This window comes from Protopterus annectens, chromosome 5.part0 (assembly GCF_019279795.1).
Source record: "Protopterus annectens isolate FY-2018-M chromosome 5.part0, PAN1.0, whole genome shotgun sequence".
Taxonomy (NCBI): Eukaryota; Metazoa; Chordata; order Ceratodontiformes; family Protopteridae; genus Protopterus; species Protopterus annectens.
The window spans coordinates 1,665,318,137-1,665,334,881 of NC_056735.1; the positions used below are offsets into that span (position 1 = coordinate 1,665,318,137).

Sequence of the window (16,745 nt, forward strand, 5' to 3'; positions counted from 1 at the left end):
TCTTTGTAAAGTATAGGAGCTGTTTCCTTAGCAAGGTACTTTGCAATTATAGGCTGTTTAGTGCCTACTATTAATTTCTCCTTGTTAACAAGGAGAGTTCAGTGTTTGTATGAGTTTAAGGCTTCCCAGTGCTTTCCAGCAGGTATTAGAGAAAGTGCTAGTCACAGGGATGCTTAAAGGTAAGATTGAAAAGAATGCACTCTGCAGTGTGCACTAGAGAAGTTAGATGTGAAAGTAGGTAACTTGAGTTTTACCTGTTTAAAAGTTAAGGTTTAGTGGAGAGTTACTATTTTTAAAACAGCAAGATGGATTGAAAGGGGTGGTCACTTTTGTATTTTGGTACTATGAAATACTGTAGGATGGCCAATAAATTTAAATAATTGAAGGGGTGGGATTTCAAAAATGATGATTTTGTGATTACTCACATAAGCCAGTGAAAGTAGAGAGAAATGAGATATATGGTCAGATTAACATAAGAGGCGGGCAACTAGAAAGACAGTGGTATTTAACAAGACAACTTAAATGGGTGGGAGGACGGGAAAAAATTCTGCCTGACTCAGAACAGAGAGAGCTGTGGTCTCTTTTGAAGTTTTAATATGCTGTTAAAACAGAATGCAAGCAAAAAACAAGGTAAAGAAAACAAACTACAGTATTCAAAATATAAAAAGGCAATACAGTAATACAAAAAATAAAAGCAAACTAACCTTTCCTTCACAGCAAAGTGTAGCAGAGTCTGGATGAGCCTTTCTGGTAATACCCTTCACAGCTTGAACAAGCAAATCAGATATTTTATAAAGTCCTCTAAGGCTAGTTATGAAGCGAAATTAGCATCCCTAGCCAAGGATAATCATAAGGCATTCTTTAGCTACATCTGAAATCTAAAAGGGAACACTCAACTATGTGCCAAACTTATCGTAGCTGGCCCCTTTCATACTGAACCTGAGGAAATTGCCAACCTGCTTGCTAGCTGACAGATTTGGTGCAAACTTCAGCACCCCTGTCCCCACCAGCCATACCCCAAAACATACCTGACACCAGTCCTCTACCTTGTATCTCCAAAGAGCAGGTCATAGCCACACTCTCCAAGGCTAAAAACACTGCCTCCATGGGACCAGATAACATCCCACACTGCTTACTAAACAATCTAAAACAAGACCTAGCAGAACCACTTGGCACTGTCTTTAACCTCAGCCTGACCACTGGCTTTGTTCCAGGAGAGTGGACAGCAGGAACAGTAATCCCCTTGCACAAGGGAGATCCATCAAACAAGTCTAGGGACTATAGGCCCATAATCCAAACCAGTCTTATCTGCAAGGTCATGGAGAGAATCATCATGGACCTTATCAAAAAGGACATAGGTGACCTTCAAACTCTTGACTCGATCTAGCTTGGCTTCATTAAGGGTAGATCACTCTTAATGAACCCGATGGTCTTCTTCAAGAATGTCACCAATGCCATGGATGAAGACAAACCAGTAAATACTGCCTATCTTTACTTAGACAAGGCTTTTGCCACAATCTTCATTCAGGTACCATTGAGAAACTCTCCCATCTGGGATTAACCCTTACATCACTAGATGGATAACCAACTGGCTCACTGACATAATACAGTCTGTCAAAGTGGATTCCACCTCTACCAGTAGACCAGTTACCAGTGGTGTACCACAGGTATTTGTGCTAGGCCCTCTACTGTTTGGAATCTATTTCTTGGAAGTCCAGCTGAAATTAGATGGCCTCTGGCTTACCAAGTTCACTAATGACTGCAAAGTGGGCATAATCACTAAGTCCCCATACAATATTAACATATTACACAAGGGGCTAACACAGATAAATGATTGGTGCCAAAGCTACAGACTAAAACTAAACACAAAAGAAGCATTATTATCCCCTTCAGCAAAGAAGAAGTCCCTGAAAACTACAATATTGACAGCACCCCCCCCCCCCCCAAGCTCAAACCCAGTGGTGCGAGATTTGGGAACACAGGTTGACAGCAATCTAATCTTCAATCATCATGTGTCCACAGTGGTAAGGAAGGCCTTCTACATTGTGCATCTCATAAGTAAGGCTTCACATTTACTGGAAAGGCTCACCCAGACTCTGTTACAGTTTGCTGTGAGGGAAAGGTTAGTTTGCTTTTTATTTGTTGTATTTTGTATTACTTTATTACCTTTTTCTATTTTGTATACTGTGATTTGTTTTCTTTACACTGTGTTTTACTTGTATTCTGCTTTTAACTGCATATTAAAACGTGACAAGAGACCACAGCTCTGTCTCTTGTGAGTCAGACAGAAATTAGAACAGGTCAATTAAGGAGTCACACATAAGTTAGAAGAGGTCAGTTAAGGTTAATTATCTGTGAACTGGAGGGGTGGAGCTAGGAACTAAACCTTCTATTTAGGGGATAAAATAAAACATTTCAGAGCTTTACTTAAAACTTGAAAAGAGACCACAGCTCTGTTTCTTGTGAGTCAGACAGATTTTTTTTCCACCCTGTTACTGTTGTTTTCTTAAACACCACTGTCTTTCTAGTTGACTGCCCCTTATGTTAATTTTACCATACATCTCATTTCCTCTCTGCTTTTACTGGCTGGTGTGAGTAAGCACAAAATTATCATTTTGTGAAATCACTCCCCTTCAACTATTTAAATTTACTGACCATCCTACTGTATTCCATAGTACCAGAATACAAACATGACCACCCCCTTTCAATCTGTCTTGCTGTTTTAAAAATAGTGACTCTCCACTAACACTTAATTTTTTAAACAGGTAAAACTTAAGTTACCTACTTTCACATCTAACACATTTAGTGCACATTGCTGTGTTTAGGATAAACCATTTTTTCATCTTACCTTTAAGCATCTATTGCAAGACCACCAGTTACTGGACAGCCCACATTCTGCCTCTCAGTAGTCATCTTGGGATTAGTGCTTCTGTTTTGCCTGGTAAGAGAAGGAGTGCAGTTACATTATTTCCTGGAGACTGCTGATCACCAGAAAGCTTAATAACTGCTTTATAGGTGACAGATTGGAATCTGTGCTTATATTATGATCTGATGAGAGTAGGAGCAGAGTGCATTGATTCCTGACTCTTTCTGGTTGGAGAGTGAGTGTCTGTGTTTAATGTACCTAACTGGTCTGGTTGCTATTCAAGGCATCTACCAGAAAAAGCCTACAAACTGCAGACCCCTGCATCATCTGGGACATGACTATGGATCACAAAACAGACCGTGGCCTGCTTCTCTTCTTGGGATTGGTGCTAACATTTTGCTTCTGGAGAGAGAAAAAGCAAAGGAGTATTGTATCCCAACAGAGTGAAGCTGTGCTGAGACCAGCATTAGTAGTAGCCATGCAGTAGCCATTCATGCGACTCCCCTCTTTTCATCATTCTTGACAAGCTAATTCTTTACTTTTCAGTAAGTAATGCTTGATTTCTTTCTAACTTCAGAATACCTGCCTAAATACTTCATCCTTAAATTTTTAGGGTCTACGTATTAGTTTCCCCACAAGTGTTTGGCAGTGCTCTGTACAGACTCAGACACCTTAAGTAACATTTTTCCTGTAAAAGGAATACATAAGGAAATAGCTACAGTACTTGGAAATAATGACCATCCCTCCTGGCATGTCTAAAGGTCAGTTCCCTGTGTTTTCTCCTATTAACCTGGTGAACTTGGGCATTCTGAGGAAGTAGAGCAACTGCCTCATGTACACAGACAACCCTCTCCTCTTACCTCCCAACACTCAGACTTGAGAGAGATGCACTTATATATCCAAACTGGAAGCCATACACTCTCAAGCCAAGACCAGAATAGCTTGTCAAGAGTCGAAGGTCAACACCTGCACCACGCCACATACAACACATAGTCCTCCAGAACACTCACCATCACAGCTCTCATATAAAAACACAAACCACACACTCACCTTTGAGGAGTCTCTCAATAGAAATATACCCAAACAGTAGACACCTCCAAGGCAGAAATGCACTCGACCACCACAGCACAGCACAAACCACAAGACAAATAGTTCACCTACCCAGTGTGCCCCTCAACCTAAGCCCCTAAGGCAAAACAGCTTGCCCAATACACTAATTGTAGGTAACTCGATAGTGAGGCACACTGATGTCCCACTCACTAGGTTGAATAAGGAGAAGGCATTAGTCAGCTGTCTATCAGGTGCCAGAATCCAACACATAACACATGCACTCAGGTCACTCCACAACAAGTACAAGTATGACTCTGTCACTGTCCAGGTGGGTGGGAATGACCTGAGATGCACCTCCCTGGAATACATGAAACGAGACATGGAGGAGCTCTCAGATTATGATGTCCAGGCAGGTATGACCCTAGCCCTGAGCATCATCCTACCATTGCCTAGAATGATACTGCAGTACAGGCAGAAAATGGTTGACTTTAACAACTGGCTAAGTTTCTGGTGTCATTCTAAGGGGATCCAGTATCTGTCTGCTTGGGATGACATGATTAACAGACCTCGATGCTTTGCCAGAGATGGTCTGCATCTGTCACCCCTGGGTTTCTGGATACTGGCTAAGGCTCTTGCCACCCTTATAGTGCCTTTTTTAGGTGATGTTCCAAAGACCAAATTACAACTGTAACAGCTACAAATAAAATGCAATCTGAGGGTCATACTGCTCAACGCTAGAAGTCTAAATCTCAAGATGCACTTGCTCGAAGCACTCCTCAAAATGAAGAACATCGACATTTGTGCTGTAATGGAGACCTGGTTTAAAGCAGCAGAAAGCACCCTGTACTACTAGGCTTAACTCATTCCACACCGTTCGGCCCCAGAACATGGACTGAAGCTCCAAAGGGGGTGGTGTCTCCATATTCATAAAGGATATGCACACCTCCATAGTAGTAGCCCAGCATAATGCAGCTGAGATACTTCAGGTACAACTAACATTGGGTAAGACAGCGTTTAAAGATCGTAGCCTGCTATACGTACCCAAGCATGTCCCAAGACTCTCACTCCACATTCCTAAGCAGCATGGAAACTATTAGGGTCCAGCCCAACACTCTCATATTAGGTGACTTCAACTAACCCAACATCAACTGGGAAAACTACTCATACACTGGAAATACGCTTCCTGGAATTCATCAGTTCCATTGCCCTGGACCAGCTCATTCTTACCCCCACTAGAGGAAGCAACATCCTTGACCTGGTTATTACTAACATGGGCAACCATTGCTCTACACCAGTAGTCAATTCCTCCTTGGTTAGATCCGACCTCAAACTAATCATCATGGAAATCCACATCTCACCCACATCCCCGCAAACGTAATCACCATGAAAAACTTCTCCAAAGCTGACTTTGGGCTCCTAAAAACAGATGTGGCTAACTTCACGGCACCCAAGTCAATGGAAAATATATGCATGACTGCCGAATCATGCACCAATGCACTGTACAAACACGTACATAAATGCATGGAACTAGCCATACCCAACAGAACCAAGACACTCTCCTCCGAAAAAAGGAAGCCAATCTGGTGGTCTCCTGCCATTAATAAACTCTACAACTAAAGGAAGAAACTGGTGCGGAAAAAGGTGAAGTCCCAAGATTGGAAAAACTCACTTATTAGCCTCAACAAAAAGTTGAGATCCCTCATCAAAATCTCTAAAGCCAGCTTAGAAAGCAGAAATCACAAAGCCTTCTACAGGTATATCAAAAATCTCCACAGAAATACCCAGGTTTTCTCTGAGTTACTGCACAATGGTACCTCCTATACTGAGCCAACAGATATTACTAACATACTGGCCAACAGATTCAGTGCCAACTTTACTCCTCTCTCCCGCCCTAAAGGATCAATCACAATACCGGAGGAATGTCAGGCACCCAGCATTACTGCAGCACAGGTTAAAGCTGCATTGTCCAAGGCCATGAATACAGCTTCCATAGGACCCGACAATATCCCTGGATGTGTTCTACATGAACTACAAAGTGAACTGGCACCACATCTGTGTGCCCTGTTCAGTCACAGCCTCACCTCAGGCTTTGTCCCTACCGAATGGCCGCACTGCTACAGTCATCCCGCTCCATAAAGGGGGAGCGACTAAAGACCCTGGGAATTATCGCCCCATTAACCTGACGAGTCTGATATGTAAGACTATGGAGCGCATCATCACAGACCTAATTAACAAGGATATAGGGAATCTCTAAACTCTAGATCCCATGCAATTTGGTTTTGTGAAAGATACATCATGCCTGCTCAACCTGGTTGACTTCTTTGAGTCAGTCACCAGAGTTGTGGATGAGGGCAAGGCAGTTCATACAGCCTACCTCAAGGCCTTTGATATCATTCCCCACTCAGAAATTATTGATAAACTCACCAAATTAGGCATCAATCCCTATATCACTAGGTTGGTTGCAAATTGGCTCATAGATAGAACCCACAGTGAGAAAGTAGCGGACTCCAAGTCAGACTGCCGACCAGACACAAGTGGAATCCCACAGGGATCAGTCCTGGGTCCTCTCCTGGTTGTTTCTCAGAAGTCCAGGCCAACAGGGAGGGACTCTGGCTGACCAAGTTTGCAGACGACTGCAAGCTGGGAGCTATTATTAACTGAAGTGATGTAGACAGCCTACAGAAAGGCCTCACTGAGACCATTGACTGGTGTCAAAACCATGGCCTTAAGCTTAATGTCAAAAAATGTGTCGTCAACCCCTTTGGGAAAAACTCAGTTCCCACTAATTACCGCATTGATGGGAGCCCAATGAACACTGAAGGTGTTATAAGAGATCTGGGGACACAGGTTGACAGCAACCTCTCCTTCGACCACCACATTGCCACTGTGGTCAGAAAGTCCTTCTATGTGGCACATCTCATTACAAGGGTTTTGCATCCAGGAAGAAAGAGGTCATCATCTCTCTCTCTATTCTTCCCTTATTAGGCCAATCATCGAGTAGGATGCCCCATTTGGCATGTACCTCACTAGACAAATGCAACAGTTGGAAAGACCACAAAAGTACCTCATGAAGAGGATCCTAGGTCTTAAACACATGTCCTACATGGACAGACTCAAAAAACTCCAGCTATTCTCTGTCTCATATCATCTACTAAGATGCAATCTCTGCTTGACTTATAAAGCCATGTCTGACCCAGCTCTGTTAGAAATGCTACCTCTAAAGAAATCACAATCCCTCCACACCACACACTCCAAAGACCTCAACCTCATTACCACAATCAACAACAGAACATGCTGGAGGGACAGGTTCATAACCCAGAGACTGCCCATGGTCTGGAATAGACTTCCCATACATGTCAAGCAGAGCACCTCACTGGCCCTCTTCAAAAGAAATCTTGATGAGTGGATGGGAAATAGAAAGTTCAACCCGGGTATCTCTCCAGTGGCTCTACTTGATAGAGGCAGTGGGAACTAACATCGGGGGGCAGAATGCCAGGGCACTTCTTTGGGCTAGGCTTGTAAAAGCTCCAGGTCCATTAGCTTAGTACACACCTATGAACATATGAACCTATACAGGTTGTTGTAACTCTTCTGTATTCGACTCTCATCAGACCACTAATAGAGTACAATGATCCCTTTTGCGTGTACCTCACTAGACACCTGCAGCAACTGGAGACACCAGAGAGGTTTCTCACCTAGAAAATTCAGGGCCTCCAAAACATAACCTACATAGAAAGACTGTAAGCTCTGTCACTGTACTCTATATCCTGCAGGATGCTGAGAGGTGACTTGTGCCTAGTCTGCAAAGTAGTCTCTGACCCTGCCCTAACAGAAATACTGCAAATCTGCAAATCAAATGGGATAAGAGTCACTCAGTCCAGGGATCTCAACCTAGCCTGTGACATTAACATAACATGCTGGAGAGACAGCTATACCTCCCAGAGATTGCTGCTTCTCTGGAATAAACTCTCAATTCATGTGAAGCAGAGCTTCTCATAATCTTATTCAAGCGCAGCCTAGACATTGGATGGGAGATCGTAAATTCACCCCTGGGGTGGCACCTAAGTCCCTCATGGATAGGGGCAGTCTGTGCTGATCATATATTCACTCTGTGAATAATAACCATCTAACCAAAGTCAATTAGGGAACATGGGTATAACTTGGCTAGGCTTGTAAAGGCCCTAGGGCCATAAACCTAGTAATCTACTATGAACCTATGAAAACAGGTTCAAGTGGAGATGATTAAGTAAAAAGCTGCACAAAGGACAAACCTGCCAATAATAGGTGGGAATAATGAAGATACTTTCTATATTACCTTGGAATGTGAATGGGCTCATGGATACAGATAAAAAGGAAAGAATATTTAATTATACAAAGAAATGCAGGGTGCAAACAACCATGCTACAACAGACATATCTGGAAAGAAATGAGTGTTTGAATTTGATACAGAAAATATTTCAGGACGGATATTCCACAGAATATCAGGGACAAAGGAAAGAAGAATACTTATATTAATTGTTAGAGGAACTTCAATACTGCTAGAAGAGGAACAAATGATAATAATGGTAGATTTGTGGTAGTAAAGGGCTACTTGCAAGGGACAAGGATTACACCACTCACTTTTGGCACTTAGAAGCAAATTTTATTACATAAAGACAACAGATCATAAAACACTGAACTAGCCCCTCAGCTTATGCCTTCTTGGTACAAAAATTTTGTAAGATACTCAAACAAACAAATATATGCCAAAATCAATTAATGAATCCATTATTTAACTATTCAACTACAATTCTGAAATTCTTAAAGGAGTAAAGACACCAATAACTACAACATATACAAACACTACAGAGTATGTCTTATTATTATTATTATTCCACTCCAAAAGTTTCAAAAACACATGCCTATCATAAATTAATTAATCGTCAAATTTGTTCAACTATGCAATATTAAATTACATAAAATCCTATCAAATTAAATATTTCATAAAAAGCTCATTATTAAGTCCCCCTGGTTGTAATGTATCATATGTAAAATAAACATTTTTTGCAGTAAAATATCAGAAAGTACAACTCTGAATTTTTAACACATACATAAAAACATTTCACAAATCAAAATCACTTTTATGCTTTTCCATAAAATGTAACACAACTGGACTAGTGGGTGAGTTAATTTTAATACCCCTATATGCTCCTGTATCCTCATCTTTACTTGTCACACTGTTTTTCCTAATTAAAACTTGTTACCTGGATAAAGCAGTCCATATATTACCATCTTCTGGTAGCAATTATATAACCCAGGGACCACAAACAATCTATTATTAATCCTATACGTATCACCCTTTCCCACACATTTACAATTTGAACAGCCCCTGCATTCTGTAATAACATCCTCACAATTCATTCCCATATATACTGCACAACTTCCACTCAATGAATAAGTTATATGTGATATTAAGCTTAATATCCCTATATACCTCATCAGATTTAACTATGTACCAATTTTTTTTAAGAATACATGCTACCCCTTCTACAAAGGGGGCATATTGGGTTACAAAGTATATATCTTCCAATATCTCTCTACCCTTATTAATTTTCCACTGTATGGTCTTTTTTATATACTTTCATCATTCTGCCAGGTGGACAGAAGGAGATTCTGACTATAACTTTATTGACTAACCTATTTACTATATCTATAGCCACCTCTTGGAATTTATCATCCTCCAAGCATTGAGATCTAGATCAATAAAATCCTCCATATGGTAAAGATTTAATTAAATGTCCTGGGTGAGTACTGGAAGCAAAAAGGAATGTGTTAACTGAGGTCTCCTTCCTATACAAAACAGAATGAATCTTACTACAAGAAACATTTACCAATACATCCAAATAATGAACTCTATCTTTCTAGATATTATATACAAAAAGATAAACCAAAATAATTGTTCTGAACAACTTGCATAAAATCTATAAATAATTCCTTTGAACCTCTAACTATAAAGAAAAGTCATCTATATAGCAATTATAAAAAAACAACATATTCAATAAAATAAGATTCCTTATAAAAAAAAATGTCTTCAAATCTCCCCATGTACAAATTAGCATAACTAGGAGCAAACTTAGCACCCACTGCCGTACCTCTAAGTTGCTTATAAAAGTTACCATCAAAAAAGAAACAATTATTCAGAACAAAATAAGTCATATCTAGTATACTCTGCAAACAGTTCATATGAGATAGGTAGTAACTGATAGCTTCTAAACCAAATTTATGACTGATGGATGTATATAAACTATTAGCATCCACTGTAACTTAAAAATAATCCTCTTGCCAAACTACCTTCTTAATTTCTCTCACAAAATGTTGAATACCACTAACGTATGAAGGAAGACATGTAACATAAGGCTGGAAAACCCTATCCAGGATTTCTCCAATTCATTCGTTCGAACCATCCACCTCGAAAACAGTGGGACTACCTGGAGGGTTCTCCATATAAAATAACAGAATATAAGGATTTGCTACCAGTAAAATGTTACCTAACTTTTCAGACAAAATACCCTTCTCAACTAACTCCCCAATTAAAATTACAATTCCATCTTGAATACTCGGTAACAGATTACTACTTAGCATTTGATATTCTGACACATTAATTACTATATTTAAACACATTTGCTTATAAAAATCATCCTTCATTATTACTATGTTACTCTGTTTATCCCCTGGTTTAATTATCACTGTCACATCTCTTTTTAATCTTCTCAAAGCAATCCATTCCTCCTTTGTGAGATTGAAATTGACAACATATTTTGAATACTTATTAATATAAGATGCAATTTGATTCTTAACTGAGTTATAAAAAACTAACGTGGCTTTATTTGTAAAGGGGGGAATAAACCTCTTTTGACTTTTAAAATGAACACTTCTTACAATATTATCTAACCAAGTTTCGCCAATATTAATATTATTATCACACATATAAAAATAAGGTTTAAGCTGTAATAACAATAACTATAGGTTTTTTAATACTTCCAACAAACAATTCCTAGAAGTGGGAATAAATTTCAAACCTTTACTCAACACACTCCTTTCTTATTATGTCCTTTACGAAAATTATGAGTCTCTTTCTTTCCTTTACCTTTTCCTTGTTAAACAGAGCAAAATCTGGTATCATCAATAAGTCTAGAACTATTAAATAGTGAATAAACCAAAAAATAAAAATAGTTGCTGGAACCATGAACTTTAGGTAAAATCTTTAATAAATCCACGAGTGTAACACACCTTCACCTATCGGCTTCTTCAGGTGAATAGTAAGTTCCTTAAAAACACACCAAATTTAAGCAAATACTACCTACTTTTTGCAGCTGTGAATACAATATGCTATTCGGTTGTAAAAGAGAACCATTCTGAAAAAATCCATGTGCCACTGGAAGATGCCACTAACAAAAACAGCCAAAAAAGTAATATCTAGCAGCTGATTTGAAATTGTATCCTGTCTAAAGTTCTAAATAACTTACAATACCTGTCATTTTTCTTTAAATCTACATTGCTTGCTAGTTTTGCTCTTGCATAGCATGACAGCTTACCTTAATATGAGCTGCAGAATCAGGAACAGTTTGAATCATGTCCTTTCTCAGGTCTCTGACTCTTTCTCAGTTCTTTACAATTCTGGTGTGAAGCTGCCGTTGCTGCTATGATATCTCTAAAGAATGAAAGTAGGAATTATCAGAGAAAGTAAAAGTGACTTCTCCAAACTACAACAATTCTATCCATGATACCCAAACAAGAAGATATGTACTCACCATAACGTTCGATGTATGTAGTCCATCTCGCCTTACATTCTTACCCTTGGGTTCAGAGCCGTACCTCAGCTCCGACTTGGCCATACTCTAGCTCAAAGTCTTCAAATAGCTCATGGCTAAGAGGTATCCCATCATGCAACAGGCCCATTCCCCAGATCTTGTTTGCTACAAACACACACACGCACACTGAGAAGAACAACAACCCCAACAGAAAGGACTACTGACACCTAGAGACTATACCTCCAGGTCCTCAAGGAGGAGGTAGGAGGGGGAGTTAGTAAGAATGTAAGGCAAGATGGACTACATACATCGAACATTATGGTGAATACATAACTTCTTGATGTTATGTAGTCCAGTCTTGCCTTCATTCTTACCCTTGGGACAGCGTCCCTAGCACCTTGATCTTGGGTGGCTCAGTGAAAAATACTCTTGAGCACTGTGGAACCAAAGGAAGATCTGCCTCTAGAAACCATATCTAATTTGTAGTGACTAATAAAAGTACGAGGCAAAGCCTATGTTGCTGCAGCACAAACATCCAAGCCTGAAATGCAATTAAGGTAGCCACAGATCGTGTAGAATGAGCCTTCGCTTTAAAGGGTAATTCTTTGTCACTGGAAGCATAAATAAAGAAGATGCAATTGGAAATCCAGTGAGACAAGGTTACTTTAGAAACAGGAACCCCAAGTCTAGTGTCTGAAAATGAGACAAACAGTTGATCTGATCTCCTGAAATCTTTTGTCCTATGTAAATAGAAATGCAATTGTCTATGAACGTCTAGCTGATGAAACCTATATTCTGCCTTGTTAGAGAATTCAGTAAAAAACACAGGCAGCTCAATGGATTGGTTTATATTGACAACAGAAGCAACCTTTGGAATAAAAGAAGAAGTGGTTCTTAAGGAGACCCTATCTTTGTGAAATACCAAATAAGGTGGCTTAATCGATAAAGCTTGGAGCTCAGAGACCCACCTAGCTGAAATGATGGCTACCAAGAATATGGTCTTCCATGACATGAATTTAAGGTCACACTTAGCTGCGGGCTCAAAGGGAGTCGAGGTGAGCTTCTGTAATACAAAATTGAGGTCCCATGGCATTACTGGATCAAAGACTGGAGGTCGGAGTAATGTTGTCCCCTTCAGAAAGGCCCTACAAAGCCTATGAGCCATAAGGTTGGGCTCATTAGCAACATGAAAGGTAGAAATCACTGCCAGTTGCACTTTAATGGTTGGTGCAGCTGACCCCTGACTGAACAGTTGAGAAAGAAATTCTAATATTGCCGAAATAGGCGCTGTATAAGATGAATATGTCTTTCACTGGCCCAAATGGAGAATCTCTTCCACTTACTGGAATAAATCTTCCTTGTAGAAGGCTTGTAGGAAGATGACAGAATGTGGACCACTTCTGGGGAAAAATCATGAAGCCTGACTAGGGAACAGAACTGAAGCAGCAAGCTGTCAACGTGAGGGTAGGATGGAGGGATGGAACTGTCCTGACATATGAGTCAGCAGATCTGGATCTGGGTCCAGAATCCAGGGATCGTCCATTACATAGGGTTGAAGGAAGGGAAACCAAATCTGATGAGGCCAGTGTGGGGCAATCAGGATAATTTTGCTTCCCAAAGACTGTACTTTCTGAATGACCTTTGATATCAGAGCAAACAGTGGAAAGGCATAGAGAAGTCCAGAGGGCCAATCGTTAACCAGAGCATCCCTGGGTGTCTCCCTCTCTGGGGGGATAAGGGTGAAGTAGCCGCTGTATTTGGCATTAAGGGGACTGGCAAATAGATCACAACAAGGCTGACTCCATCTGTAGAATACCTTTTCTGCAACATATTTGTTCAAGGACCACTCGTGAGGCATTAGGATAGCTCTGCTCAGCCTGTTGGCAATCACGTTGGACTTCCCCGATATATGCGTTGCAACTAGAAAGCATTGGGAAGACACCGCCCACTGCCAAACTCGAAGTCCCTCTCTGCAAAGGGGGTATGATTTGGTTCCTCACTGCTTGTTCAAATACCATACCACTGACATGTTGTCTGAGTGGATTGCAATTGTCCCTAGAGGGAGAAAGCTCTGAAGTGCTTGCAATGCTAATGGCACTGCTCTCATCTCCAAGACATTGATATGCAAATGGGTCCTGTGATCCTGCCACGTGCCTTGGACTGTCCTATGGAGAGGATGCCCCCCCACCCAATCTAGGAGGCATCCGTAGTCACCATGGCAACTGGAGAAGGTGGGACAAAAGGCTTGCCCACATTGAGATTGCTGGACTGAAGCCACCAGCATAGATCCTGCTTGCAAGTGTCTGTAATCAGAATAGAATGGGAGAGTGGAAGATACTGTAGTGACCATTGGGCGAAAAGCAGCCACTGAAGAAACCCTCATGTGTAGTCTTGCAAAGGGAACTAGCATGATCATGGCAGCCATGGTCCTTAATAATTTGAGGATCACTTTTGACTTGACCTTCCTCAATGGTAGTAAGGCGTAGACCTGCTGTTGTAGAGCCTGAATTCTCTCTTCTGGTAAGAAGGCCCTCATGAGCACTGTACCTAGTTCGGCGCTGATAAAAGTGACATGCTGCAAGGGCAACAAGGCAGATTTCTCCCAATTTAGAGTAATTCCTAACCTTTGGCACAGTGTAATGGTGGCATCCCTGGTCTGTAACAGTAGATGCCTGGTGGTGGCAGAAAGGAGCCAGTCGTCCAGGTATGGAAACACTTGGAATCTCTGATGTCTCAAGTGAGCCGTTACCACTGCCATGCATTTGGTGAACACCTGGGGGCTATGGTGAGACCAAAGGGCAGAGCGCGAAACCGAAAATGACTGGCTCCCAGCTGGAAGCATAGATGACTTCTCAATGCCCTGTCCATCTTGATATGGTAGTAAGCATCTTTGAGGTCGATGGAGCACATCCACACATCTTTTCCTAACAGAGGGAATATTGACTGTAAGGTGACCATGCAGAACTCGGACTTTTGTACATGTAGGTTCAATCGGCTGATATCCAAGATGGGTCTTAGGTCCCCTGTTCTTTTCGGCACCAAAAAGAATCTGGAGTAAGTCCCTAATCCTACTTGGTCTGCAGGGACAGGCTGGATGGCTCGCTTTGAAAGCAACATTTTTATTTCTAAAGTTGCGGAATCCCTGTGACTGGGTGGAACGTCTGGAATTCTCTTGGTTGGCGGGGGAGGAGAAGAGAAGGGAATGTGATAACCTTTGGAAATTATCTTTAATACCCACTCGTCTTGGGTGATGTCTTGCCAGGCTTCTGGGAATAAAGAAATGCAACCCCCGACCGGCTCCAGAGATGCACAGATATAGGCCTCCCTTCAGAAGCGCTGGTAGGGAGAACCGCAAAAGGAATCACAGTACCCCTGGTTATGCGGGCCTCCTCTGCCTCTAGGTTGGCATCTACCTGAATTCCCACCCACTCCCCTGCCTCTGGAGGGGGAATCACTTTGTGTGTCCTGAAAAAAACATCTGCAACTTTCTGAACCACATTTTCCCACCCTTCTGGCACTTGGGGTAAGGTCTAGAAGGCATGGAAAAACGGACTCCAACGGCAGACAGGTTTTTCCTTCCTGCTCACACCTAGTGAGTGTCCTTCACCTTAGTTTTGAATAACGATGAACCGTCAAATGGGGCGTTGGTGAACGTAGACTTGAAGGCCTCCACGAAATTACACAGGCGCATCCTGGAGTGTCTCCTAAGAGAGACTCCGGAACCCACTGCCCTGCTCGCTCTGTCGGCTGCATATGAGATCAGCCTCTTGGAGGAGTTGGTAAGGGAATTTAGGGTAGACATCTGTGCATTGACCTATGCCATGGCATCAGAAACGTTACCCTGTAGAGAATCTCCTAGCTGTTTTAGGAGATCTCTCTGGAGCCTTGTAAAATGCATCAAGTAGTTCAGCGACCGCAGAGTAAAGGCCACTGAGGTAAACACATGCTTCCCATACCTGTCCATGGCCCGGGACTCCTTGTTAGGTGGATGGACGGTAGACAAAGTTTCATCAAGTTCTTTCTTGGTGGCTGCTGCCACCACCATAGCATCTACTGGAATGCCTTTTGTCAGATATTACTTGTCTGTGGGAGTGGACAAAAACGTATTGGGTCTCCTAGAGACCGGTTCCACAGTGTCAGGAGTTTCCCACACCTTTCAGCAGATGAGATCTAGTAGCTCATCGAAAGGGGGAGAGACCCAAGAAGCAGAAGGTTGAGACCCGAAAGCCTTCAGGAACACCGACTCCTCATCAGAAGGGGATTTGGAGGGCCAGCCACCTCTCTGCTTCAAGATCTCAAGGATATCTGAAAAAGAGATATCTTCAGAAGACGACTTGGGGGACACCTCTGACTCCTCAAGGTCGATGTCCGATGTGAGAGACTCATCCAGGGAGTCAATGTGTTTCCTCTTACACAATCTCTTTCTGACGGGCTCCTCAGGCAAAAACTCTGGGGAGATGTCAGAAAGTTGGGGACCACACATGGAGGTATTGTGAGGCTTTGGGTCTCTGCTGTCCAGGAATAGAGGGTGATCTGAAACTGACACCGGTGCTGGAGGGGGCAGAGTATCGGTGCCGTAGGATGCAGCTGATGACCTGACCACAACACTCCTCATAACCTCGAAGGCTGATCCCCTGGCTCCGAAGGCTGACTAACCGTACAGGATAAGGTAGTAGCCCTTGGCGCCAAGGAGATGAGGTCCGAAGCAGATGTCAGGTCCAAGCTCACCCGAGCCAAAGCAGCAAGAGGAAGGCTCAGAACTAATAAAGATCGATCCAAGCCCTCCCCCTCAGGTCCGACCGAAGAACTGTGCACCATCGACCATGTGGACTGAGCCAACGGGGTTGGAGAGGAAATCAGAACAGAGAGGCCAGCCGAAGCTACTGGAGCTGACCTAACAGCACCTGATGGAACCAGCAACTGTGGCTCCAAAGGCTGAGAAAGGCTCAGAGGAGGAACAACAAACGATGAAGGGGCCATGGGCTCCGGAGCCAACTGAGTCGGAGCCAAAATCAATTTTGCCAGCACCGATGACTGAA

At 42.1% G+C, this 16,745-nt stretch overlaps 1 protein-coding gene across 5 annotated transcripts in view; it reads right to left on the reverse strand.

The window, feature by feature from the left end:
* ERG (ETS transcription factor ERG) overlaps positions 1-16,745 on the reverse strand; it is a 2,569,778-nt gene that overhangs the window by 1,344,183 nt on the left and 1,208,850 nt on the right. For all 5 annotated transcript variants that reach the window (XM_044071455.1, XM_044071454.1, XM_044071452.1 and 2 more), the window contains exon 4: positions 11,491-11,606. In XM_044071455.1, coding sequence (XP_043927390.1) covers positions 11,491-11,529 — 39 coding nt within the window. In that variant the 5' untranslated portion in view covers positions 11,530-11,606. The remainder of the gene's footprint in view (positions 1-11,490; positions 11,607-16,745) is intronic.